Source organism: Hemicordylus capensis, chromosome 1, assembly GCF_027244095.1.
Source record: "Hemicordylus capensis ecotype Gifberg chromosome 1, rHemCap1.1.pri, whole genome shotgun sequence".
NCBI lineage: Eukaryota > Metazoa > Chordata > Lepidosauria > Squamata > Cordylidae > Hemicordylus > Hemicordylus capensis.
The window spans coordinates 149,033,000-149,059,608 of record NC_069657.1 but is presented as its reverse complement, the minus strand read 5'-3'; the positions used below and the strand labels follow the sequence as shown (position 1 = coordinate 149,059,608).

The 26,609-nt window shown below is 47.5% G+C and overlaps 1 protein-coding gene and 1 long non-coding RNA gene across 2 annotated transcripts; both read left to right on the top strand.

Moving 5' to 3' along the window:
• The first annotated feature begins 576 nt into the window (after positions 1-576).
• LOC128336101 (uncharacterized) lies at positions 577-17,632 on the top strand. The gene is made up of 2 exons (XR_008311834.1): positions 577-994; positions 17,369-17,632. It is a non-coding gene; the product is annotated as an uncharacterized LOC128336101 (long non-coding RNA).
• Positions 7,422-9,694, top strand: LOC128336074 (A-kinase anchor protein 4-like). The gene has a single exon (XM_053275219.1). The coding sequence runs from the start codon at positions 7,793-7,795 to the stop codon at positions 9,407-9,409; it is 1,617 nt and encodes a 538-aa protein (XP_053131194.1). The 5' UTR covers positions 7,422-7,792; the 3' UTR covers positions 9,410-9,694.
• Positions 17,633-26,609: the final 8,977 nt, after the last annotated feature.

Here is a 26,609-nt window from a genome sequence, read left to right as displayed (position 1 = left end):
CTATAACCAAAAGGTTACAAGTTTGATCCTGACCAGGGGCTCAAGGTTGACTCAGCCTTCCATCCTTCCGAGGTCGGTAAAATGAGTACCCAGAATGTTGGGGCAATATGCTAAATCATTGTAAACCATTTAGAGAGCTTCCAGCTATAGAGCGGTATATAAATGTAAGTGCTATTGCTATTGCTATTGCTATATCATGCAGGCACAATGTTTGTGCCTGCAAGTTTTGCTGTTCACCGATAACACAGCTTGTTTCTGGGCTCAGTTTAAAGTGCTGGTTTTGACCCCGAAAGCCTAAATGGCCTAGTAGCACAGTAGCTCAAGAAACAGCTCCCCCTACCTCAAGAGCTGTCTATACCCACCTGTCTCCTCTTCCTATCCCAGTGCTCAGTCATCCCCCAGACTGAAAGAGAATTGCAGGACTCTGTCTTTGGGCTCACCTTCCCAGCCCTTAAAGTGAGGATAGTCTTCACACACAGCTCTTTCCCAGAATGCCATGAGGCAAGCTGAGCTATTTCTCTCTGCCTTAATGAGCCAGGAATGCTGCTGCATTAGCCTCACAGCCAGGAAGTTGGACTGAACCTGCAGACAAGTTCAAAGAGGTCCCCCGCCCCATGAATGGAACCAAACCCAAACCTCACATCTCTTGGTTGCCTTGAACCTGAACTGGAACTGAATCCCTAAAAACAAAACATGGTAACTGGTTGAAGACCAGTCAATTAAATAATTTACCTGGCAACTCAGTTTTTTCCAAAGGGTAGTGAAGTTGGATCTGGGGGAACTATATTTCCCAGTGAGGCCTCTGAAGGGAAGGTGAGGAGGAGCAAGAGAGCTTCGTAGGCTGGGCCTAGGAAGGGGTGTGGTTGCCCATCCATAGGCTGTTGGCCAGGAACAAGACCTCAGCATGGAGAAGGATTCTTGAACAGAGACTGGAAACTTCTATTGCTTCCCAGTTACACAGCAGTTCCTTCTTGCTGCCATTCAGCCTAAGCTGGTAAGCTCTGCTTTTCTTTTCTTGCTGATTTAGTGAAGTTTTTCTTAAAAAAAAAAACAAAAAACAAGAGCCCCAAGTTGCTGGGGATAGGGGAGATATTTGAGCAGGCAGGCTATGAGACTGAGACCCAGATCATACGGAACCACAAGTCTGGTGGACCCGCAATGCCACACAGTCCTCCCCCTGCTCTCCTGTACAGGTTTGTATGTTCAGGAGAGCACTCTTTCTGCACTCAGTGAGACTGTAGAGAGGCAGGGGAGCTGGCTGTGCAGGGCTTCCTTCCTTCCTGAAGGGTGGACTCCACAGCCAATAGGAGCTGGAGCCAGGGAGGAGCTTCCTTCCCTAACTGTGGTTTTAGAGAGGTGACACTGTGTGTGCTGGTGTTTGTCTGTAATGCGGGCACAGGCAAACCCAAGGCCGAGCAGATGAAACTTAGGCAGCATAAGAACTGCAGTTTGCAGTTTAAATTTATTTATTTATTTATTTATTTATTTACCTGTGCTTTGGGGACAAAGTCTTATATCAATATTCTTGTATTTGTATTCTAAATTGTGGATTGCATCGCAGACAATCCTCCATCCCCAGTTTGGGAAACTCGAAAGTAGGGTTGCCAACATTTCATTGCCAGAATGAGGGACACAAGTTTGGGGCTGGGCTGGCTGGGGGCGCTTGGAGGTGTATGCAGTGGTAATCAAGAGAGCCTGAGTATCATTGATGTATATGTAATTGAATTATAGGCTATTGAATAAATGAGGGACAAATGCTGTCCCTATAAGGACCAACATTTCATCCCTGAAATGAGTGACATGTGTAATGAGAGACAGTTGGCAACCCTAGCAAGGCAGGTTAGAGTTCTCCCTCCCTCTTTCTGGTCCTCCAAGCTTGGTTCTGCCCACTTGTATAGCCGTGTTGTCACCAGGCTGTGGGCATGGCTTCACAGCTCCAGGAAATCACTCACAATTGGCCAGGAGCTCAGAGGAGGTGTGATTACTGGCTGTGATTATAGACTCCAAGCATTGCTCCCCTCCTGATAGTGCTGCTGGCCCTTTAATTATAAGAGCAGCAGTGCCTGGTGTGTTGTTGGCAGGCAGAGGAAGTAGGGAGTATGCGGGCAATCGGTCAGGGAACACGCCATGGAGTGCTGGGTAATCCCTAGAGCGTAACTGCTGTTGGTGGTGCTCTGAGCTGGCCTCTCACTGGTCACAGCCGCTGCTTAAACCTGTAACCACAGTTATAGCAGCGAGATGCATGCAGACAACACAACAGCCCCTTCTAACAGAGGTTTAGAGTGGTGAAACTGAGGAGTAATTCCAGGTCCAAATTCTAGTTTGGGAAGTAAACTAGACCCTGTGGTTTGGTTGCAAAGCCATGGCTGCACACATCCAGACATCACATGAAACTGGAGTTACAGGTTTGCTGGCAACCTGTAACTCTGGTTCTATGCAATGTCTGAATGCGGCCTTAGGGAGAACTGAAGGTGATAAAGCTCAATTTGGGGGGGAGAACCGTGAGTCTGGTTTTTTGGGTTGGTTTTAAAAAAAAATTCCCTGGTTCATATGTTCAGGTTTGGGACTTCTGGGCTTGGACTAGATTGGGCTGCTCAACCTTGGCTCTCCTCCAGTTGTTGGCCTACAACTCCCATAATCCCTGGCGAATGGCCACGGTGGCTGGGGATTATGGGAACTGTAGTCCAAAAACAGCTGGTGGGCTGACGTTGAGTAGCGTACCAGATATAAACATTCTATAATTAAGAACCGCAGCTCCTTAACTTGCTTCAGCAGAGCTATCATAATGGTGCAATGATACTACTACAGTGCTGTCGTATGAGTGTAGGCAGGGCTGGATCCAGGTTTGGGCAAAGTGTCTTTCTGGGTTTCCCCCCTATGACATGCCCCCTGTGTAGACAGGTAGGCCTTGGTGGGCTTTCCAGATGGCCAGTGTTGGCAACTGCTGCTCCTGTGGCTTCAGCAGTGGCCATGTTGGCGGTAGCACTCCTGTCAGCATCTCTATGGCTGGAAGTCTTCGCTGTCCCAGACCCTGATGAAGCAAACATCATGGAGAAGGGTATTGTGGGAAACGTTAAATACCAGCACTGATAGGAGCACTGCTGACCATCATCATTGTTGCCACCACCACTGCCCAGGAAGCCTGCCAGGGCCCTCCCACATGGGGGATTTACCAGGTGGGCTTAGTTATCTGGCACTGGTGGCAAGGAATGGTGACACTTATCTCTCTGCCAGTGCAGCTGGAGGTGTCTTTAAAAAAAAAAAAAATTATATCCCTCTCTTCCTCCAAGGAGCCAAGAGTGGTGTACTACATAGTTGAGTTTCTCTTTCACAACAACCCTGTGAAGTAGGTTAGGCTGAGAGAGAAGTGACTGGCCCAGAGTCACCCAGCTAGTATCATGGCTGAATGGGGATTTGAACTCGGGTCTCCCCGGTCCTAGTCCAGTACTCTAACCACTACACCACGCTGGCTCTCATTTTACTTTCCCCACAATGGTCTGTCCCCCAACATCGCATTGCAGGGGATGGTTTTGTATCGTAGTATACTAAATATCATACATCGTATGATATCATAGTATCAGGGATGCGGAGCCTTCTGGTGCTCTGGAGCCCCAGTATTTGCCTAAGGCTGCTGTGTGCCAACACTGGCCCTGCCTAAGCATAAGGAAAAGGAGCATAAAAACAGCAATATTTCAGTTATGCCACTGCAGATTTAAATCAAATAATGGATTTGATATTATTCTGAATGAAAGTTGTCTAAACCAGTTCAGACATTCTGAACTGGTTCTCCATCCACTTTTTAAAGTCAGTGTCTGAACCAAAACTGAACTGGAGTTAAAACGTACTGACGGCCCTGAATCAGAACAGAACCCACATTTGTAATGGTTCATCTCCCTTTCCACAACTCTGTGCTTTAGGAAGGAGCATAGTGTTGTATATTTGGAGAGTTAGACCACTGGCCTTGATCTTGCTGAAATATATCATTAGTCTTTGTCAACACAAGACTACCTGCACCCTGGTTCCTAACAGCTGGTGCAGAGTATATTTATTTTATTTACTTATGTAATACATTTTTATACCAGCCTGTACGTAAGTCCCTGGGCAGTTCACAATCTAAAAACACAACAATTAAAACATTAACACAATTAAAACCATTTAAAATACAGACAAAAACTCTAAAACTTTAAACTTTCAAACTATAAACTAAAAGCCTGACAAAACAGGTATGTTTTCAGGTTCTTCATAAAAACATCTAGAGAAAGGGAGGCTCTAATTTTGATAGGAAGCTTATTCGGAACAACATTGAATGGTATGAAACAGAATGGAACTGCAGCTCAGTATATACGTTCAGTATAGGTAGATCTCCCAGCTTGGTACATACACAGGTTTGCAACTGATTCAAAAAGTGTTTGTAAAACTTCATTGTTTGATGCAATTAAAATTTTGTTCAACTTGCAGAGGTTTAGTTGCCTCTTCATTCTGACTACAGAAAAGGTCTGTGTAACCAAGAAACTTGCATATTCTTCCTCCAGCAAAAGTTGCTCTAGCAAGATAAGTTGATGTAGTCAGGATAGCACAGTGTGGTCTGTATGATGTTGGTGGAAGGATGGTCTTGCCTTTTGCGGGGGTGGATTTGGTGGCTCCCAGCTATATCCTAAATGCAACACCTATTTTGTGTCCTTCTTAGAGCATCCAAGGATGAAAGCTCCTCATATTATAGAATATTCATGTGTTGCCATGAGGGATCAGGGGTTTAGATTACATGAATAATAGAGAATCATGTTATTGCTGGAATAGCCTTTTTTTAGCTGTTTGTATAATCTTTAGGAGAATCTCTTAGTATGAGCCTTAAATTCAAGTGTACTTGTGTATGTGAGCAAAAATCACCTAGTAAAGCCTGATCAAAACCAAAGTCAAGAATCAAGGTGCCAGGGAATGATTGACAGGGTCTTATCTTGGCCAACTAGTCCTGTTTAAGCTGCCCTGCCTGCTCATTTACTTCAATCTCTAGCACGTATTGCCATGAAGCCTTCTCTCTAGTAAGTACTCACTTGGAAGGTCCCGATTTAGCTAGTAAAACCACCTAATGGATCAAGAGCCAACACCCTCCATCGGCAGTAATGTATCTCCTGTGGTTTCATCTCCATTTGACCCATCAACTGTCTGCAGTCTCTTGCCTCCTTACATGTGACTTGGAAGTAATAAATTCATTTTAAACTATTTGGAATTCTAGTCTGTTCAAATTGAACATATACACTGATGAGGTCTGAGCTGTCAGTGACTGACCAGGAGAGAGATCTTGGGGTTGTGGTGGACAGCTCGCTCCATGCTAAGGATCATTAGGAAGAGGACTGAAAATAAAAATGCGAATATTATAATGCCCTTATACAAATCTATGGTGCAGCCACATTTGGAGTACTGCGTGCAGTTCTGGTCACTGTATCTTAAGAAGGACATTTTAGAACTGGAAAAGGTGCAGAAGAGGGCAAACAAGATGATCAGGGGCTTGGAGCACCTTCCTTATGAGACAAGACTATATAGCATCTAGAGCTTTTTAGTTTGGAAAAGAGGTGGCTGTGGGGAGACATGACAGGTGTATGCATGGAGTAGGGAGAGTGAACATATATCCCCCCCTCTCCCGCACCTCTCACAACACTAGAACCAGGGGTCATCCCATGAAACAGAAGGCCAGGAATTTTAGGACCAAAAAAAGGAAGCATAATTAAGCACAGTACGTAATTAATCTCTGGAATTCTCTGCCATGGAATGTGGCGATGGCTACTAGCTTGGATGGCTTTAAAGGGGGCTTAGACAAATTCACAGAGGACAGGTCTATCAATGGCTACTAGTCTGGTGGCTATAGGCCTCAGAGGCAAGCTGCCTCAGAGGCAAGCTGCCTCTAAATACCAGTTGCAGGGGAGCAACAGCAGGAGAGAGGGCATGCCCTTGCCTCTTGCCTGTGGGCTTTCCAGAGGCCTCTTCTGGGTTGCTGTGTGAAACAGGATGCTGGACTGAATGGGCCTTGGGCCTGATCCAGCAGGGTTGTTCTTGTATGTTCTTAACACTTAATGGGATGCTCGTTAAAATCTCATTACAATTCAAATACACAGCTCTCATAAATCTCTGACTAGGACAGGTGGGAATAGACTCAGAAGGAAACTGGACCCAGTCTAGATCTACAGTTTAACTGAGCAATAACAGCTCTGTTTTCACAAAACAAAAAGTGTGTGTAACCAGCCTGTTCAGATTTAATAAAGCAGGGTTGCTGCTGAATTACAACTGAGACTACAGCCCCAGGAGCAAACCCCATTCACTAAGGGGCCGTGCTAAATGCTTGCCCTTTTCGCTTTTCAAGCTGCAATTAGCCAATTTGCTAGAGCAGAATTTTGCCTTCAGAAGCACCTTTCCACACCAGTCCTGTTTGATAACATTACTAACTTTGCCAGCTTCTACCTTGTATTAGTCACATGGGTGATCCCACCCAATTGGTGATGATAAAATGTAGCAAACCGAATGATGCCACAACACTACACTGGTTTGAATCTCATCCTTGTCATGACCTAAACATGAACTCCAACTGGCCTTGGGCAAGAAATGTTTTCTCCCCCCTCAATACACTCCATCTACCATACAGATTTACTATTACTATCTGACTTACGTTACAGGGATGATATTAGCATTGCAAGAAGATAAGGTATGTGAATCCACTGAATGCTCTAAAATACTACACAAAGGATAAGTATTATATTCAATCAGACATTGGTAAATAATGATGGTATCGTCATGGTGAAAACACATGATGGTATCATGGTGAAGTGAGTGCAATTTAAATATATAAGCAGCATTTTTGCTAAGAAAGAAAGAAAGAGGTACTTTTCAGCACTGCAAAAAAGGAAAGAATAGTTTGGGTTCAGACTTCCACTGAACTCAGTGATGCTTCCTTCTTAGTAAACATGCATAAGGTTGGGCTGCACATGTGTTTTCCTAGTAAGTCTAAGAACACTCTTTAGTCTGGGCTGTGTCACTTGTCAGTGCTCTTAATGCAGGCTAGAAAATGCAAGTGAGCCAATTGTAAAGTGAAAGTTCTTTCAGCCAGTGTAGAAGTTTGGATTTCAGCTGTATGAAAAGCAAATGTATTTACTGTCACATAAGAACGGCCTAAGTAGTTGCAGGCAAGCATGAAATGTGGACCCACCAAAGATCTGGGGCTGCCCTCTGAGGTGTCTCCCTTACCTATTCAGGGATCCTGTTGCCACTTATTCCGACCATCAACCTGATTGCTTGAAGGAACTGCCTTAATCCTTTATATATGGATTGCAAGTTAAAAGAAGAAAACTGTCTCTGAAACCTTGGCAGCCAACTGGTTAGTGGGCAGTTCTGATGCTTTGTGATGTCATTGCTGCCACATGTCCAAACAAGTGAAAATGTCCTTTGCTGGCAGAAGAGCATGGAAAGCTGAGAGAGGCAACATCTTGAGTCTGGTAGGGTCACCGAAGCTGTTCAGCTGAAAAGGAAGACACCCTACAGCTGTGGTTACATCAAACCAAAAAACCAGAATAGCACTTTTTTGTTGAAGTATTGGCAACTCATTGCTGGTTGGTGGGGGATACTGAGGCTTTGTGAAGTCACTGCTGCTATGTGTCCACATAAGTGAAAATACCATTTGCAGGTAAGAAAAGCATGGAAGACTAAGAGGAGGCAACATCCCAAGTCTGGCCGGGTCATCCAAGCTGCTCAGCTCTAAGAAGAGCTGTACGGCTCTTGATAACATTTCTACATTTAACCAACAGAGATGGCTCAGGAGGTTGACTGGATAAGCAGTCAGGCTGGTATGTGCAAGGTAAACCTCTACAGCCCCAGTGGACACAAAGATCAGGAACGGAAAGTCATTTGCTTTGTCGACGTCTCCAATCTGAACTCAAAGGACAAACATTCACCTTCCAATTTAGATTCTGGCCAATCTGGCAACATCTCTGACCCTCCCAATGAACTTGACTTGGTAAATCTGGAGGAGAAGGAAGTCATCATAATCAAGGACAACGAGCAAAGCAAGCAGGCGAATACTGAAGGAGCAGTCTGCCTTTTCAAGCAAGGGTCCTCCGAAGAATTCAATGTGGTCAGCTGGCTCAGCAATGATCTTCAGAAATACGCGGTTGGGTTCCAGCATGCACTGACCCCCATGAAGACTGCTCATAAAACCAATGTGTTTGATTTGTCAATTGCTGAGAAGATATCCCAGAACAACAACAACACTGCTCCCAACACTCCTGGTAGTGAAAAAACAACCTCCGATGATCTTGCCTATTACGCCCATAAGCTCTGCAACTTAGTTATTGAAATAACACGTAAAGAGATCAAAGATAAATGGGAAAGTTCCGGAAAGTGCATCCGTCAGACTATTAGTCCCCACAGTGTAGGGGCCAAGCCTCCCTCCACAGAGGGTATCCAAGCAAGCAATATATCTAAGGAGAAGTGTGTCAGGCTGGAGGACCCATATACAGGCGAAACAACTAGCCTGAATGACTTCAAGCAGGAAGAAAGGTATGCAGACAAAGTAAAGAGACATGATGATTTCACTTCTGTAAGCAGAGGGATGATGGTCTGTGCAAATCAGGTTGCTTCAGACATGATGATGTCCTTCTTGAAGACTATGAAAGTCCAAAAAGGGAAGCATTCTCCACCCGCTTGTGCAGTTTTAAAAGAGGTTCTCCTGAAGCACACCAGGGAAATTGTATCCGACTTAATTGATTCCTCTATGAAAAATCTGCACAACGTCACGGGGGCACTCATGACAGACTCGGACTTTGTTTGCGGGCTGAAGAAGAACCTTTTCCGTGCGGGAACCCAGAAAACAACAGAGGTCTTGGAAGTAATGGTGAAACGCTTGTTCAAACTTCTCTCAGGGGATGACAAACTGCCTTTGTCTCAAAGCCTAGCATTTGCAGCATTTAAATCGGGAGGCCAGGCAAACCAGCGTGCCCAAGGCATGCAGTTTGCCTCCCTGAAGAGCGAGGCATTTAGCCATGGAAAGGACAAAGGAGGTGGATCGAGGAAGTCTCATTCCACTGGAAACAGAGGAATAGATAAAGGGTCACTGGATGTGTATGCCAAAGAGCTTCTTTTAACAGCCTTAATGCAGATCCAGCAACATCTGTTAGAAAGGAAAAGGGACTGTGTACCCCGCGATTCCAATACCGTAGGGTACCGCCACCGTGATTCCAATTATGACAGGCGTGTCGGGAGTTACAATGCAAGGCATACTTCAAAGCCGCCTGAAGGAAGGTCAGATTTGCACCAATCAGAATGCCTAAAAGAGAAAGGAAACCTCATCTTGTCAGTGATCCAGAAGATCTTGTGTGAGACTGGGATGAATCTAGAAGACAACTATTGTGACAAAAATAGAGGCTAGAAACATAGGTCTTAGCCATGAAGGGCCTTATTAAACCAGACCAATGGAGCACCAGATCTGTATGAGAAAATGGAGTGGATGAACAAGCAAATCTATTGACCAGTTGGTGGAATCTGTGATGAAGATGATCCCTGTCTATTCATGACTAAAGGCATTTGCTCTGGGTTTGGCTAATTAGATAACATCATCCCAGCCCCATTGCAAGTAGCAATGGAGGCAATTCAGCAAAATGATAGCTGGGCAAGATCATCCATTAAAAGCAAACATTAAAAAGTAAAAAGAGGAGAGGGGCTATGTTGTCAATTGCTTCCTCAGAACTGAGTAAATAACCAGGTGGTTGCCAACTAGATCACTGTACCAAAGGAGCAGCAGTGACAGAGAGAGGGCTTCTAGCAGATGGGACAGGGCTGAATTGTGTGTGGCCTTCCCACTCTGTAAGGTTTTAGTGCATCCATATTTCAGTTTTGGCGAGCCCTTCCTATGCTTTGTCCGGAACAGTGCTCTTCATTGTAAGGCTGAATGCTCTGCACAGTCTCCCCGGCACCATGTGGAGACTGCCATTCTCACGGTGCTGCCCAGCCAGTGGCAAGCAAAGCCCTCTTGAGCCCCTCCACCATCCTGGAAGGTGTGCACAAGAGGGCTGGGCAGTGTAGCCCTTCCCAGCGCCTTCCTCCCAGAGCACCTAAGAGAGGGCTGCAGTCCTCTTAAAGGGTCCTTCCAGCACTGAGAAAAGTGCGGTGCGGAGATCGGCACCGTGGGGAATGACTCTCGCATTGAAGGTCCTTTGCCCAAGTGGCCCCTTCTTGAAAAACAGTGAAGGTCACTATCTAGAATAAGAGCAGCACCGTACGACACTCTTCTCACGTGCAGGCAAAACTGGGCAGACGAAGCCACGGCTGGTCTTGCCCGCGGGTGAGAACCGCCGGGGGAGCGTGCCTGATCCCAGCAGTGCCTCAGTAGCAAACCCACCAAGCCAGCCACCCTCTTCAGCTGGATTAAGAGAGTGAGCGCTCCCTTAAGCCCATTTTGCTGATCGTCTGCCAGCCCCAGTTGCTCCCATTCGAAGCCGAGAGGCTGCGGGGCTCCTGGCCGGCATCAAGAGGCCCCCCTTAATGCACTGGGCACTCTCACGGTGTATTGTGGGGATTCCAGGGGTCTCTCGGCAGCCCCCCAAACTTGTAGCAGCCCGTGAATGTCTGGGTGAGTGATCCGCACACCCAGCAAGAAGACCAGGATTGGCCTGCTGGGGAGGCCGACATTTTTAAGGCTTCCTCCCCTCCAGCATGGAGCCCTTGCTCTGTGATTGCGAGAAAGGACTCTACAGAGACTCAAGCCTGCCAGAACCCAAATTGGTCAATGTTTTTTTGTTTTACATTATAGTTTCAGATATCCAGGAACTCTGAATAAATGGTAGGTGGAAAAACCCACCTGCACACACCCCTCTCTCAATATATATAGATACACACATACACACACCCCTTTTCTCGGATGCTGTATTCTGTGGCTGCAGTATATATGTATGTATGTATGTATGTATGTATTTATTTGATTTATATACCGCCCTTCCAAAATGGCTCAGGGCGGTTTACAATTAAAACAGAAAACATTAAAAACAATTAAAACAGAGATACAAATATAAATACCAATTTAAAACAACTTAAAAAAGAATTAAACTATCAGTAGGCATGAATTTCATAGCCATGAGGCTTTCCCATTTGATCAGCAACCTTCTGGGAGGCACACAGCACAGAGAAACGGCTCTCACACAGTGCTGATGTGTGAAGGAGGTGGTGCATCACAGTGGCTAAGAGAGCCTGGTACAAATCGGCAAGTCCTTTGTTTGAATCTTAGCTTTGCCCTAAATGCACTAGGTGGCCTTGGTCAAGGCACTCCCTCTCAGCTTCTGCCGTATGCCGATAATAACCCTTAATTTACAGGGCGATGGTTGTCAGGATTACAGTCAGATAATGCATGTCAAGTGCTTTGTACACTTGGGAGTGCTTCGCAAATGCAAAGTATTATCCTAGCATGCAGAAAGGCCAACTGTTTTGCACCTCCTTGGGTGTGAACTGATTTATTGCAGCATAAGTGTGCATAGCCAACAATTCTGATGTGTGGACTTGGTGAAGAAGGTGTCTGCTGTGGGAAATAAAGTAGGATTAAATGCAAAAGCCAAAGATTATAGCCCCAAAACTCAAAACCAATCCATGCCATCCTTTGGAACACAATACAATGAATTAGGGTTGCCAGACTGCAACCTGGAGAGAAGACCGATACAGCACCTCTCAGAGCTTGTGCTGCTCCCCCTAGAACATGCTTCCGCAGCTCAACTACTCAAGGTGTTGGCCCCTTCTCTGTGGTGTTTCCTGGTTAACCATAAAACAACACGAACAGCCGAGGAAACCCACTCTAATAAAGGAGTAAAGTGTAACCCAAATCATAGACTGGCTTTTATCGATTGGTCTTGCTGCTGTTACAGCCTGTGCCCACAGAGTCCTGTGGTTTTCTTTCGGTAGAATGCAGGAGGGGTTTACCATTGCCTCCTCCTGAGATGATGCCTTTCAGCATCTTCCTATATCGCTGCTGCCTGATATAGTACCAGCAGGGATTTGAACCAGCAACTTTCTGCTTGTTAGTCAAGCATTTCCCTGCTGTGCTACTAGGCTGCTCAAAAGGCAAGCCCTTGGAATGGAATTTAAGCAGCCTGGCTATGTGCCGGACTGCATCATCCTTCTGCTGTTAGGTGAGTACACAACTTTACTTTGGAACGGACCAAAAACCAAAAACACCTCTCCAACATGGGAGAGCATGATGAGTCCTCCCTGAGCACGTCAACCTCAGGTGAGCACTAAAGCAGCTAACTGCAGTAGGTCTTGGAAGCTCCTCTTGCTTCCTTTTCTACATGTATCTGTCTGATCAAGCCTGCAGGCAGGGTCTTGTCATGGTTAGATTTAGGTTTATAAAACGACAAATGTGAAATTACATCTTGTTCTGTAGGCATTTGAGGGTTGTTGTTAGTAGTTATGCCTAATGCAGAAGGATTATTAACTGAAAGCATAATGGCCAACCAATGAGTTAAAGGGTGCCATCTTTTCTCCTAGCAGGGCTCCTGTGCCTTTAGCAGCTGCATGGCAGCCTAGAGATTCCACAGGCAAACCCAGAGGTACACCTAGGTAATTCTGGAGCCTGAACCGCAAGGCCTACCTCCCCCGCCCACAAATTAAGCATCATCATGCTCCACCAGGTGACTACACCACCCGGAACAGACTAAAGAGGATTTAGGGGGCCCCAAGGGCTGTGGAGGCCCTGGAGCTCGGCCCCCCAAGTCCAGGGGTCAGAGCACCTCTGGGTAAACCAATCCCTGTCACTGAATCCATGCCACGAAAAGCTGTCCTTTTATGCAATTATGGCTTTCATGGAGCTGTTAAAGGCTCATGAGCCCTGCGAAGAAAAGAGGTGGCAATTTTAGTCACAGCCTTACTCTCTAACTTGCACGCATTTGCAGCCATGCTATGGAGTAATAGACCTAATGGTGCTTCAGTGATCATCTACTCCACTTGCATGCAGCTTTTAAACTGCTGTATTTTCTGGACTATAATGCACAATATAGAAATAGCTGAAGGGAGCCAAAGCAACTCTTGGTCTCTCCTATTTACAGCTAGGGTGACCATCACATGCAAAGAGGGGCCAAATGTCTGTGCCTTTAATACTTGTGTACACAAGTCAGAAAATGCCGCTTTTCTCAGCCTGCCACAATTCCTTTTTCCAGACAATTATTCAAGGCATTGGAGCCCTGCTTTCCTTTGCACCTGGTCTTCAAACCTGCAAGAGACTGACCTGGCCCCTTGAACCATCCGCCCTTGAAATGAAAAGCAGCAGGCTGCTTCTTAAACTGTCAAGCCATTAAGCCACTCTAGAATCCTAGGGGAATTCTGATTGTAGGGATAAGCACTGTCCACTAGAATACACACTTGGAAATGCAGGCTCTGTGTATTCCGCTCTTGCAGCTTAACCGAAGCTTCAGCAGGTACCCTGCTAGACAGTTGGGACTTTTACACACTGGTTTTGCTATTCCACTTCCATCCAGGAGGGGGCAGTCATTATCCTGGGCTTGCGGTGTCCATCTCTGCAAGGAAACAATGGAAAACAAAGGGCCATGGTGAGGCCAGAGATCTGTGACTGGATCTCCTGGCAATTAAACAACAACAACAACAACACACTTTAAAGCTGGAGGGCGAGCTCTGATTTGGATCAGAACAGTGGTAGTGGGGGAGGGGTGCTTACACTTCTGCCCCATTTTCTGGATCTAAATGGTCTTTCCAGCAGAAGAAAAAATGCAAGTGTGACCAGGTACTTTTATTTTTTAATTGCATGGTTTGACTCTAAGGTGTGTGGGTGTTTGTGTACGTAGATACACCCACCCACCCAAGAATAGCACTCCCTGTGCTGCTTACAAGGCACACATTCTACCTCACACATATTGAAGAGTTTCATGAGTTTAGCAACAAGTCTCTCCCTCTCCCTCTCCCTCTCCCTCTCTCAAATAAACCTGTCTTAAGTAGGAACAAACACTTCAGTGGTATGCCTAGCCTTCAGGGCTGCAGTATTCCGGGGCTGTGGCAGAGTGCAGACAACACAAATCCCTTTCCCCAAGCTGCTTTCCCACAGCTATTTTCTGTACCCTTTGAGTTACTGTGGCTCACATAGACCAAGACAAACAGCCTGCAGTTCTTCTGCCAGGGGCCGATTTCCTGTCCGGCATTTTGTCCCACATGGAAGCAGCGGGCAGAAAGATGTGCTAGAAGACCTCTGGGGTCCCTGTGGTAGACGGCAAGTGCCAACCAAGAGCCCGCAGTCCTATGGGGCTCAAGGGCCATCTTGTTAAGCCTGTCCTAGTGCTGATGGGCTCAGCTTCTCTTTCACTAGCAGTTGTGGGGGGAGACCAGATTAGAACTGTGGTGGTTCTTGGGAAGGAGACCCAAATCCTTTTGCCCCTGCTACAGTCCCAATCTGGATCAGGCCCCCCTCCCACTGGCACCTGTTTAACAAGGGTGGGGGGGAAGGCACCCATGAGCTATATCGGACAAGATAAATGGGCTACAGTCTGAAAATGGCTGAAAGGGAGCAAAACTGGACCTTGAGCCCAGCCCCTAGGATCACTCTTGCCTCAACAGTGGATCCCTTTACTCTCTCCCACACAAGTGTGTAGCTGCTGTTCACTCCTATAATAAGAACATAAGAACAGCCCTGCTGGATCAGGCCCAAGGCCCATCTAGTCCAGCATCCTGCTTCGCACAGTGGCCCACCAGATATCACTGGAAGCCACAGACAGGAGTAGAGGGCGTGCCCTCTCTCCTGCCATTACTCCCCTGCAACTGGTACTCAGAGGCACCCTGCCCTTGAGGCTGGAGGTGGCCCACAGCCCTCTTAGTAGCCATTGATAGACCTCTCCTCCATGAAGTCATCCAAACCCCTCTTAAAGCCATCCAGGTTGTTGGCTGTCACCACATCCTGTGGCAGAGAGTTCCACAAGTGGATCACGCGTTGTGTGAAAAAGTACTTCCGTTTGTTGGTCCTAGACCTCCTGGCAGTCAATTTCATGGAGTGACCCCTGGTTCTAGTGTTATGTGAGAGGGAAAAGAATCTCTCTCTCTCCACTTTCTCCATGCCATGCATGATTTTATAGACCTCTATCATGTCTCCCCGCAGACGTCTTTTTTCTAAACTAAAAAGCCCCAGGTGTTGTAGTCTTGCCTCATGGGGTGGGTGGGTGGATTAAAAAGCATTGCGCCAAAGAATACGGTTGCAGAGTGGGCAGAGTGGCCAGCCACACACAGCAGAGGAGACTTCAACTACCCTGGTTATAATCTGCCACAAGGAACGCCGTCAGCTCTAGGAAAAAGTGAAAACAAGGGCTGGAAACCGAGAGAGCGAGCCAATATTCTCCGGGGTCCTTTTGTGGTTTAAAATGGGTGGCCTCTCTCAGTTGGGCAGGAGAGCACAGGGGCAGTCCAGGGCAGGGAAGCTGCCTCTTCCTGGCGCTCTGCCCGTCTCCTGGTGAGTCAGGAGGGAGGGACTACACTCGAGAGGCTGGGAGGGGCAGCGCCCAAGCAAAAGCAGCCTGGAGAAGAGGCTCCCCGACACTAATGAAGACAAAGTGAGCCAACTCTTTTCTTCTCGCAGGGAAATTTAGTAGCTAAGGAAGAAAAAATGCTTTCAAGTGTATTCATCTAGAACAGCACCCGGCGGCTAGAGATTCCAGCAGAGTGAGCTGGGCCTTGAGACATGAGTGACACTCCGGGGGAAAGAGCAGGGGAGGCAGCAGCAACCACCCAGACATGTATCTACACACACCGCAAAAGACAAAGAGGTGCCGGCATGCAGGAGCAGATAAACATGAATGCAGGCGCTCCGAATGGCCTTGCTAGATCAGCCCAGGGTCCGTCTAGTCCGTTCTTCCGTTTCCCAAACCGGCCCTCCAAATGCCCCCCTATAGAAATGTGGTTGCGCAAAAGTGAGTGCTGAGCTGCAAGTGGGCCTGGCCTGGCACACATCTTCACACCATTGTTCATCAGCAGACACGGACATATAGTATAGTGACCTTGTCGTGAACCGGACGATGGTTCAGCTCACTATTGGCTACACTGCCTGGCAATAGCTGCCCATGTGCACTGGGGACTTTGCCCCATGCTGGTCCTTGACCTGTTTTCGAGCCAGTGACCTCATGGTCAGAGGAAGCCATGCCTTCTGCAAGGGAGGAATCACTGGTTTCAGCCCACAATAAGAGAGAACTTGTAGGTACCCTCATAATTCCACTTCCTTATACAGTTTGGTAAAAGAAGCTGATCCAAGAGCAGTGGAGAAAGCTGTGTGTGCACACATGTGCGTACACACACACACACACACACACACACACACACACACACACACTTTAATACCCCCAGCACATATTACAACTCGATTTCCGAAGCACTCCAGTAAGATCACTTTATTATTCCCCACATTTTGTGAAGCAGGAACCTTAACTAATAAAATTGTAAGTGCTGATTATCACCTGTAAAGTTCAAACCTGGACTTGGGTCCAGGTTATCTTAAGGACTTACTCTCCATATAAACAGGCCATCTGCTGAGGTGGCCTTGTCTGCAGGGGTGCAGATCCGCCCCCCCGGTACCTGAGCAGTTCCTCCCTCATTTTACTAAATTCCCCCCACCAAGAACTCTTGTCTTCCCCCAAAGTGTCCCCCCTTCCAGTTTTAAATGAGGAGTTGCTCCTGAAGCGTTCCCTTGGTCTGCACCCCTGCTCGTGTGTTCCACCTCCTTTTGAGGTATGATTGGTAGGAATGTGTGAGAGGGCATTTTCTGTTGCTGTACCTAGAATGTCTGTTGCCAAACCTAGGACTCCCTGCTCCAGATCCGCCTTGCCCTCTCACTTGCTGTATTTTGCTGCTTTTTGAATATATTTAGGCAAGCTTTGGAGCTATCTATTGTTTGATTTGTTAGTAGCTTTCTCATGTTTTGTTTGTTTTTCTGCTTGTTGATTATTGATGGTTGTATTTGTGGTTGCTGTTGGTTTTAAGGTTTTATGGATGTTAGCTGTCTTGGGTACTTTTTAAAGGAAAGGTGGGATAAAAATCTGAGGGGGAGTGGGTGGAAACTAACCTAGACAGTAACTGGCCCATTATTTATTACAGGTTCATCCTGCCCTTCTGCTAAGTAGCTCAGTGAAGTACACACACACACACACACACACACACACACACACACACACACTTTCCCCCTCACCACAAACCTGTGAGGCAGTAACCCAGTGAGCTTTGTGGGGACTTCAGTCTAACCCCTATACCACACTAGCTCTTGTGTCCACCAACCCCATCCTGACTGTACACTTACTGAGACTGAGAAGAATTCCTCAGTTCTCTCTCCCTCTCCCTCCCTCTCTCTCTCTCTCTCTCCCATCAGAAATGGTCATAACGAGGGAAAGGAAATGTGTCCTGCAAAATGATCTGATGCAGAGATTTGGTGGATGGATTTTCTTCCTGCAGAGGGCTTTTCTGATCACCCTATTTGGAGATGGACGGGGATTTTACTCCACCTCAGCTGAGCCAATGATCTTGAGGAGGGTCCCCATATCCTGTCTCATGTGTGGCTTTATGAGTCTATTGTTTGGGGCTATGGCCTTTTAAAAACTAAATAAATAAATGCATCGGCTGTGTTTTGCCTGGAGTGCTGCATCTTGCTTGTTCTTGCTTTCTGCTGAAGGAATCTGTGATCCGAATGACATATGGTTTAATCTGCAGTGTGTAAGGCATACAGTGTAGATGTAGGTTAAGGCATGAAACCTCCTTATCTTACCGGCTCTTCCTGTCCCATCGCAGTATCCATTGTCCATCCCTGTCCCTCTCCTCACAGAATCACCATGGAGGTGAAACTAGACGCCGAGTGTGGTTCTCTGCTCAAAGGGGGGGCTGTCCATATAGCCATATGATTTCCTCCAGTGTGCTGCAAGGCAAGCCAGGCAGCTGGCACAACCCCAGAGACGGTTACAGGGCAAAAGCAAGCCAAGAGATGCTGCCAGAGGAGACAAAGGAAAAACAAAACTAAGTCACCGGTCAATTGGAGGGAAGTTCCTTCTTGAGCTCTGATGTCTCTTCCACTTACTGAAAATCCTCTGGTCAGGAACTGTGCCACTTCTAAATGTGATCTGTTGCAATTATTACATACTAGCACACAGCTCAGGTTGCATCTATGTCGCATATGAGTTGGGAGAGTGGATCTAAAAAATTAACAGGATGTTCCTTTCCATCCCCGGAGAGGCTTTGAAATGGGGTTTTAGCTCAGTGGGTATTACATGTGCTTTGCACTTGGAAGGTCTCAAGTTCAGTGCCTGGTGGTATCTCTAGGCAGGGCTGGGGAAAGAGCCTGGGTTTCAGCCCTAGAGAGTCACTGCCAGCCAGAGCAGAGAATACTGAGAGCAAGGGTTTGTTTCAGTCAGAATAAGGCAGCGTCCTCTGTTGCTAAAGCTTGGGGCCGTATTTACTAAGAAAGAGGTTGTTTTCCTGTTGGATGAAGATGAGATGTCTGGGAAGCTCTGGGGAAAAGTGGTGGGCCCCAGTATCTCTTTCACTTCGGGAGTATTGTTCTCCTGCAGGAAGTGCCTGGGGTCTTCTGTTTTACTAATTGTCTTTCTGTGAAAGCAGCAGACATATGTGGAAGGATGGAGGCAGGCTAAACATTAGCAACGGGCTAAGGAAAAGGAGAAGTCTGCATCCCACATTTCGAGTACTTACCAAATGGTGCGGCTGACTCTACATGTGTGTTCATCATCAGAGCATCAACTGTGTGTAAATAGACCATCGGAGATCAATAGCCACCTTAAATGCAATGTCTTTCAATGGAGTCAGTTCATAATTTAGCTAAGATTCACAAGAAGTTGTTAATCAAGTGGTGGAAAATCAAGTATGAGTATATACATGCGTGTGATCAAGGGATGTGGGGGTGGACACCAGTGTGACTTCCTTGTGGTGCATCTAGCACCATGACCAAATTATAGTGCTGTGGCCAGAGTGAGAAAATGCCATTTTAGAAAGCCATAGTGAGCCATCACCAAAGATGGGCACCCCACATATTCTTGAATAAAACCTTTTGCTGAGCCCTTTATCCTTGTGGCTAGTGAATGTAGTATCTCCTTGCATCCATTTTATTCTTGCTGACACATGTTAAACCGAATTGTTTGGCTTAAGCCTACGTCATAATCACATCCATGGGTCCTCTTGTACAAGAACAGAGCGACATTTTCTTCAGTGTGCTGGCATGGATAAAAGGCAAAGGGGAAATAAACCCCAGAAGGACTGGCCCGTATTCTGGGTGGGGCACTTAGTCAGACACACAGTAGTAAAGGGAGAGGACTCTGCCTGCCCTTTCACATGCCAGACTCACCTTGCCAAGGGGAGGTACATCATTAAGCAGAATGTTGGGGATGGAGTTCCAATGCATTGACCTTTGGCACAAACGGTCCTAATGACCACTAGGGGCATTGAGAGCTGAGGTCACTAGTGAGGGTCTCCTTACCTGTCCCTGCTTGCCTCTACTCTGTGACCCCTGCCTTGACTCCTCAGGTACTTCCTGTGCTGAGTCAGTCCTCTTCCTTTCCTCCTAGAGAGAAGATGGAAACATCTCTCTCTCTCTCTCTCCTTGCCTATTCATTGAAGCTCTTCTCACGATCAGTGAGAAGAGCTTCTTTGGGAGAGTGGGCTTAGCCCGCTCTCCCTGCAGACGATCAAACTGCAGCCCTGGGTGGCCAGATTGGCTGCCCACACAACTACCAGCTCCGTCACGGAGCCGGCAGGGATCGGGGGCCACGTGGCCCCCGGAAGTTCCAGGATGCCCCGCACAAGTGTGCAGGACTTCCTGGAGACACCCCCGAGCCCGGGAGGCTGCTCGTGTGTCACCACATGCCGCAGCAACACATGAGCAAAAAGATGAGGTTAACAGAGCGCTCACTCCGTTAACCTCGTCTTAGGGGAGGGGTATTTAGGGCGGCTAGCAGCATGGCTCCCGTTGCCGCTCACGATTGCCCAGAAGAGGGCTAGGCTCCCTTAGCCTGCCTTTGGGCGATCGTGAGAATCACCTCATTATGTAGCTGATTGCTTGGATAGGTCTTTCCTATATCAAATGTACTTCACCAATAAACCTATTTAGTTTAGACCCTGCAGTGATCTCCATGTGTGTTCCTTAAATAGCTGCCACAACTGAGCTCTGCACTCTGTAACTGGAGTGGTAACTTCCTTGGTGCTTTGCTAAATGATCACAAACCCCAACACAGAATGATCTTAATGTGTGGAAGGTGCTGTGCTGATGGTGCCCAACAGGGGTTAGGCCTTACAAGGGTTCATTCCCCCTCGCCAGTTATCCATTCTGGCAGGTTTCCCCCACAAAGGACCTGCAGCCCTCTCTCTCCCCTTTCGGGCACAGGCACACATAATGCGGAGTGGATCCCGCCGCCATGAGGAGCCTAATGAACCACTTCTGACCTCTCCCATGCTCATGCGTCTTAGAGCACTCAGCAAGGAAGCTGCATGCCATGACAGAGTTAATATTTGGGGGAGGAAGAAGTAATTTGTTGCTGGCGGGGGTTGTTGTTGTTGCTTTTAACCAAGGCCCCAAATCTAGTTCTTTCTATCAGTGTCTCTGTTTCTGCCATTGTGCTCTCAAGCCACCAGAGGGCGCACTTGGTCCAGCTTGCTCCCAACACCTGTGGGCCAGATGTGAGCCACCAGCCGTGGAATAGGCCTTTGAGGATTCTGCTGCTTAGGCTGGTGGTTGCCGTTGGGGCACCCCCACCCCATTTTATTTATATTAACGTAAGCGTTACCATATTTATTATACCCACCCACCTTTCTCTCAGTGCCAGATACTCAGGGGCGAGAGAGGCTTTACAGCAGGGCTGCTCAGCTCCTGCAGATGTTGGCGTTCCAGAATCCCTGTCTATTGGCCACTGTGGCCGAGGAATATGGGAGTTGTAGTTCAAAAGCAGCTGCGGGGGGCTACGTTGAGCAGGCCTGCTTTTAAGGCTGCAGGAATGGACCACACCACCCCCGTAGTTAGCTGGTCAGCTAGCTATGTGCCAGGCAGCAATCTCAGTTGGCAAAGAACCAGCGTGCTCACCGTTCACAGCTGGGGGAGGGGGGATTTTCACCTTTAAAATGAAAGATACCATACCAAATACCATCCATGGCAAGGGTTGCTACCTTTTCCAGGCCCACAGATCTGGGGCGGGTGGTCTTCACTGGCCATGTGCCTCCACTTCCAGAGCAGGAAGCCGAAAGGAGAAAGCAACTCTCTCTGACACAGCAGGAAGACCACTGCCAGCAATATACCCTACACCTTGTGACCTGCCAAACCAAACACAGCCTGGCAGCCCTGTATGGTGGCCCATCAGGGTCTTGTTGGACCTCATGTTTTAGCTGCCCGCATGGGGCTGCGAAAAAGGGGGAGGTGACAAGTACCTGGCAGGCCACAATACATGGCTGGTAGGTTGCATTTGCGTTGGGGGTCACAAGTTGTGCAGCCTTGCCAAAGACATCGCTTGTGGATGTTTTCCTTAACCGCAGTTAAGGGAGTGTGGTGTAATATCGGTGCTATTTTGCAGTATATATGGTGCACCACAATAGTCATTATTACCACTGATCTCATGCTGACTGTGTATGCCCAATGGGACTGAAGCTACAGTAAAATGGTTTTTATGCCCTTGCGAACTGAGCAAAGAGACACCTTTTAAAGTGGTGGTTCTCTTATATTTAGCAGGAGGAGAGCAACTGGCCCTATCCAGCCCCAGCACAGCATCCTTCCAGTGACCGTTGCTGGTGTCTGCCTTCTGTTTCATTTTAGATTGTGTGCCCTTTAGGGACAAGGATCCATCTTAATGACGTATTATTTATTTTTCTGTGTAAACTGCTTTGAGAACTTTGGTTGAGGAGCACTATATAAATATTCGTAGTAGTAACAGGAGTATTTGAAGGCATTCAGGGAGGGGAGGCCAAGTATTTTCCCTGGCATCTTCAGGCATTTAAAGATATTCATGTTTGGGATCAGCCGCTGCCAGCCATTGAGGCAGGAGTGTCCTTAAAGGAGAGGGATAGGAGGAAGAACAGACCGGTTTCATCCTCACAGGATGCCTCACAGACTCCTGGGTCCTGGAAGCACTTGCCCAGGTCTCCAACAGTTGAAGGAGCCTCTCCTGGGAGTTATTTGCACATGGCTTCAGGCTTCGGGGTAAACATTGAGCGAAGCCACTTCGAAGTACACTTGTGGCATTGAGGGAAGCAGCCCCTCCCCTCTGCTCTCGGTTTTCTAGCCAATGGGAGGGGGAGAGAGAGAGAGAGCTCCTGCAGAGATAGATCTGCATTTCTGAAGACAGCATGCCTCTTATCATGCTAATGATTCTACGCAGTGCCTCTCTCATTTGCTCAGAAAAAGTAGCTTTAAACCAGCATTTTAAAAACCTGGAAGTATGTCTAGGTAAGCTAGAATTCACGTCACCAAGATCGGTTTGTGTGTGGAGTGGGTTCAAGAATCTCCAAGGGACTTCAAGGTTAGTTTGGCTGGTATGTGAGAAAGCACACACTCTCTCCCAAAGGAGACTTGGGGCAGAAGCCCTGTGTCTAAAGCCTCCTGGTCCCCTGATCACACTCTGCCCCAGTCTTCTGTCTTGGCAGTAGGGGAGAGCCTGCTCTGAGCCATCTGGCCCTTGCCTTTGATTCCTGGGCTCGTCTCTCACCTCACATCCCACAGAACCTGACACGGAGCCAGACGCTTGAAGAACAGCTCCTGCTCTAGTGCTGCCATTGATAGGAGCAGATGGAGGTGCACCTTTGATCTTCCCTGCAGATGCATGCCAGCAAGATGCAAAGATGTGACTCTGGCATACAGCAAGGTTTGCAACAACTGCATTTGACAAGGAACAGGGCTTCTGGCACTTGACCTGTGTCCACTTGACTTGAGGGAGGAGAGTTGGCTGGGCTGGTCAGATCAAGGGGAGGCACCCGGCGCTGGCTATTTTTAGTCCCATTGCTTTTCTGGAGCTGCTCCCCAGAGATCGGCATCAGCCTAGTGGGGAAATGTTCCTGCCGGTTTCCCCCTCGGCCTGCCTCATCTCAGCCAGATGTGCGGGAGTGTGGTTGGGGTCATGGTGGGGAGGGTGCCACATGTCCCTGCTTCACACAGCTGCCGCCGTCTAACCAGCTGTGTAAGGCACACTCAGTGCTGGCAAATCCACACAGCGCAAGCTGGCCTGTGCTAGCGATCAAGCCTGTACTTAAGCAGCCGCAAAATGGCACGAGAAGAAAGGGCATTCCTGCTGCCTTGGCAGGGTCACTGGCCTATGATTACAAGGGAAGTTGCAGTAAGGTTGTTGCTCTTTACTTGCACTCCCCCCCAGCACATAACGGACAACCTAGGCTGAACTGAGTTCTGTCTGTCAGAGGACAGCTTGGGGGGGGACGGACTGCTGTGCCCCATTTCAAAGTACCAGCAGGGGATGATCGAAGGGCAACACCTGACGAGAAGGCTGTATAGCCTTTTCTTTCAGATCTGGACTAGAGACCCTTATTCAGCAGCTCATAACCTCAAAACTAGCCTATCAACAGGGGCTCTATCCAGGACTGCCCTAGAGAACTGTGTGGAGACCTTAGCTGGTGCAGAACCTCTCAACAGGAGCAGCTTAGGAGCATAGGAAGCTGCCTTTTACCAAGTAATCTAGCTCAGTATTGGTCCCTCTAGCTCAGTATTGTCTTCACAGACTGGCAGCGGCTTCTCCAAGGTGGCAGGCAGGGATCTCTCTCAGCCCTATCTTGGAGATGCCAGGGAGGGAACCTGGAACCTAGATGCTCTTCCCAGAGCAGCTCCATCCCCTAAGAGGGATGTCTTCCAGTGCTCACATGTAGTCTCCCATTCATATGCAAACCAGGATGGACCCTGCTTAGAAAAGCAGACATTTCATGCTTGCTATCACAAGACCAGCTTCCGGGGCACATCACACCATTGTGTCTACATTGACTTCTTGTCATCTATATAGCCTTCAAGGTGCTGTTTTCTGTCCACCAAGTTCTACATACCACCTAGTGACCGCCACCTCCTCCTGTGTCCCTTAATGAACTCTTAGATTAACCAAGATTTGTTGCCTCCATGCAACAAATTAGACCGGGGATGAATAACTTCAGCCCTTCTTCAGAAGTTGGACTACAGCTCCCATTATAAGAACAGCCCTGCTGGATCAGGCCCAAGGCCCATCTAGTCCAGCATCCTGTTTCACACAGTGGCCCACCAGATATCACTGGAAGCCACAGGCAGGAGTTGGGGGCATGCCCTCTCTCCTGCTGTTACTCCCCTGCAACTGGTACTCATCCCCTGCAATTATCCCTGACTATTGGCCACTGTGGCCAAGGATGATGGGCACTGTAGTCCAAAAACAGCTGGTGGACTGAAGCTGGGCAGCCCTGAATTAGACTAACATGAGCATGCAGAAAAGTACCCTTGGAAATGTCTCCCCAGTGTTGGAACTTCCAGACTCCTCCTTGTGCAAGCATCTTTGGAAACTGTAAGGCTTTTGTTTGTACAAACATTTAGGGCACATTCATAGATTGGTCTAATAGGCATTTGCTGTTCCCAAGGAATCTTTGGAATTGTAGCTCTATGGGAGATGGAGCTAGAATCCTCTAATAGTTAATTCTAAACATTGTATCATCAGGGCAGTATACAAATCAAATAAACAAATAAATAAATAAAAATAAAATCTTCAATTCCCAGAATTATTTGCAGACATGATAGTAACGGTATAAAACCAATATATGTTTTTAGTGTACATATGTGCTTAGGGAGGATGAGTTCACAAGGAGGATTTTAATTGTATGTTTTAAAATAGATGAAACATGGACAGTGTAAAATTTTTTAATAAGATTTCCACTCATCCCTAGTTACTCTGGAGTATAAATCAAGGGTGAGGACCAAAGAAAAGGAAACTCTGTAAATGGATCGCTTTGGTCTGTGAAGCTTCCTAGATTCACAGGCCTCTATCATACAAAATGAGAAACCACAATATTGCTTCCTTAAAACACGGACCTCGTAAATTAACACTGAAGTACTCATATTCTGAAAATGTGGGTATTTAGGGAGCCCAGTAGTATGCAGCAGTGAAAATGTGCAAACACGAAGCCTTACGATGTGCTTTGTTTGACTTAGTTTTTCTCTCTGGTGTAGACAGAGAGAAAAACTAGACACTGGCTGGAAGCGCCTTGAAAGGGACGAGGTCACATGGCTTCCTCACTCCTCCACTATGAAGACCTTGCTTGCTTAACGTAAAAGCCATGTCCAGTTCCTCCTTGTCTTCTGCCACATGCTGGGAGGGTATGCAGGAATCGTCCTATCCCTCACCTTCCTACTGATCCTTGGCTACAGTCAAACAGAATTGCTACAGACCAGTTGGACTGAGACAATGAGGCCATCCAGGGCTTGCACAGCCCTACCCAGGTAGGGCAGCTCGTGCAGAATGCCGGGATTGGTCCTGATCCCGACTCTCTTCACCGGGGGAGCTCAGGTTTTTTACCCAGGCTTATAGTGAGGTAGGAGGGCACAAGCATGCCCCTCTCCCCCTTTCCCCGGTTGTATGAATGCCTGGACTGCCTGCAGCCTGAGCCTTCATAGAGCCAGGCAGTTAGAGCACCCGGCAGTGGGGATATCCCCCAATTCACTCTGCTCCTGGCATGGAGCATTGTGGGATTTCTGTGTTGAGGGTTGCTAATTTCTACCCTCCAGTAGGTGAAACCCCTGCTAACTTGGCAAAGAGCCACCTCTTAACGTGGTGATTCTCTTTGTTTAGCAGGGGGAGAGTAACTGGCCCTATCCACCCCCAGCACAGTACCTCCAGTGACTGTTGCTGGCGTCTATCTTATGTTTCTTTTTAGATTGTGAGCCCTTTGGGGACAGGGAGCCATCTGATTTGTTTGTTTGTTATTTCTCTGTGTAAATTTCCCTGAGCCATTTTTGGAAGGATGATATTGAAATCGAAATCAAATAAATAATAAAACAGCAGAGCACTGAAGAATGAGCACATACTCCAGTTACAGAATAGGTAGCAGAAGATGGTTTAGTGGTTGCAGCTATTTAGAGAAAACACATGGAGATTCGGCGCAGCGGGGAAATGCTTGACTAACAAGCAGAAGGTTGCCGGTTCAAATCCCCGCTTCTACTGTATCGGGCAGCAGCGATATAGGAAGATGCTGAAAGGCCATCAACTCATACTGCATGGGAGGAGGCAATGGTAAACCCCTCCTGTATTCTACTAAAAAAAACCCCACAGGGCTCTGTGGGCTCCAGGAGTCAAAGTCGACTTGATGGGACACTTTATCTTACACTTGGATAGGAAAGCCTAAAGCCTAAATCTAAAGGACTACATAATGAATAAATAAGGAGGGAGACAGATGTTTCCATCTGATCTCTAAGAGGAAAGGAAGGATTGTGACTCAGCACAGGAGGAGTCAGATCAGGAGTCATAGGTAGAGACAGGTAGAACAGGGAGAGCCTTACTCACTATCTCTACTCCCAATGCCCCTAGTGGTTGTGGTGCAAAAGGTCGATGCACTGGAACGCCATCTCCAACATTCTGGAGGCCAGGCTCCATTTCCCTGATCTCCAGATGTTCGTGCCG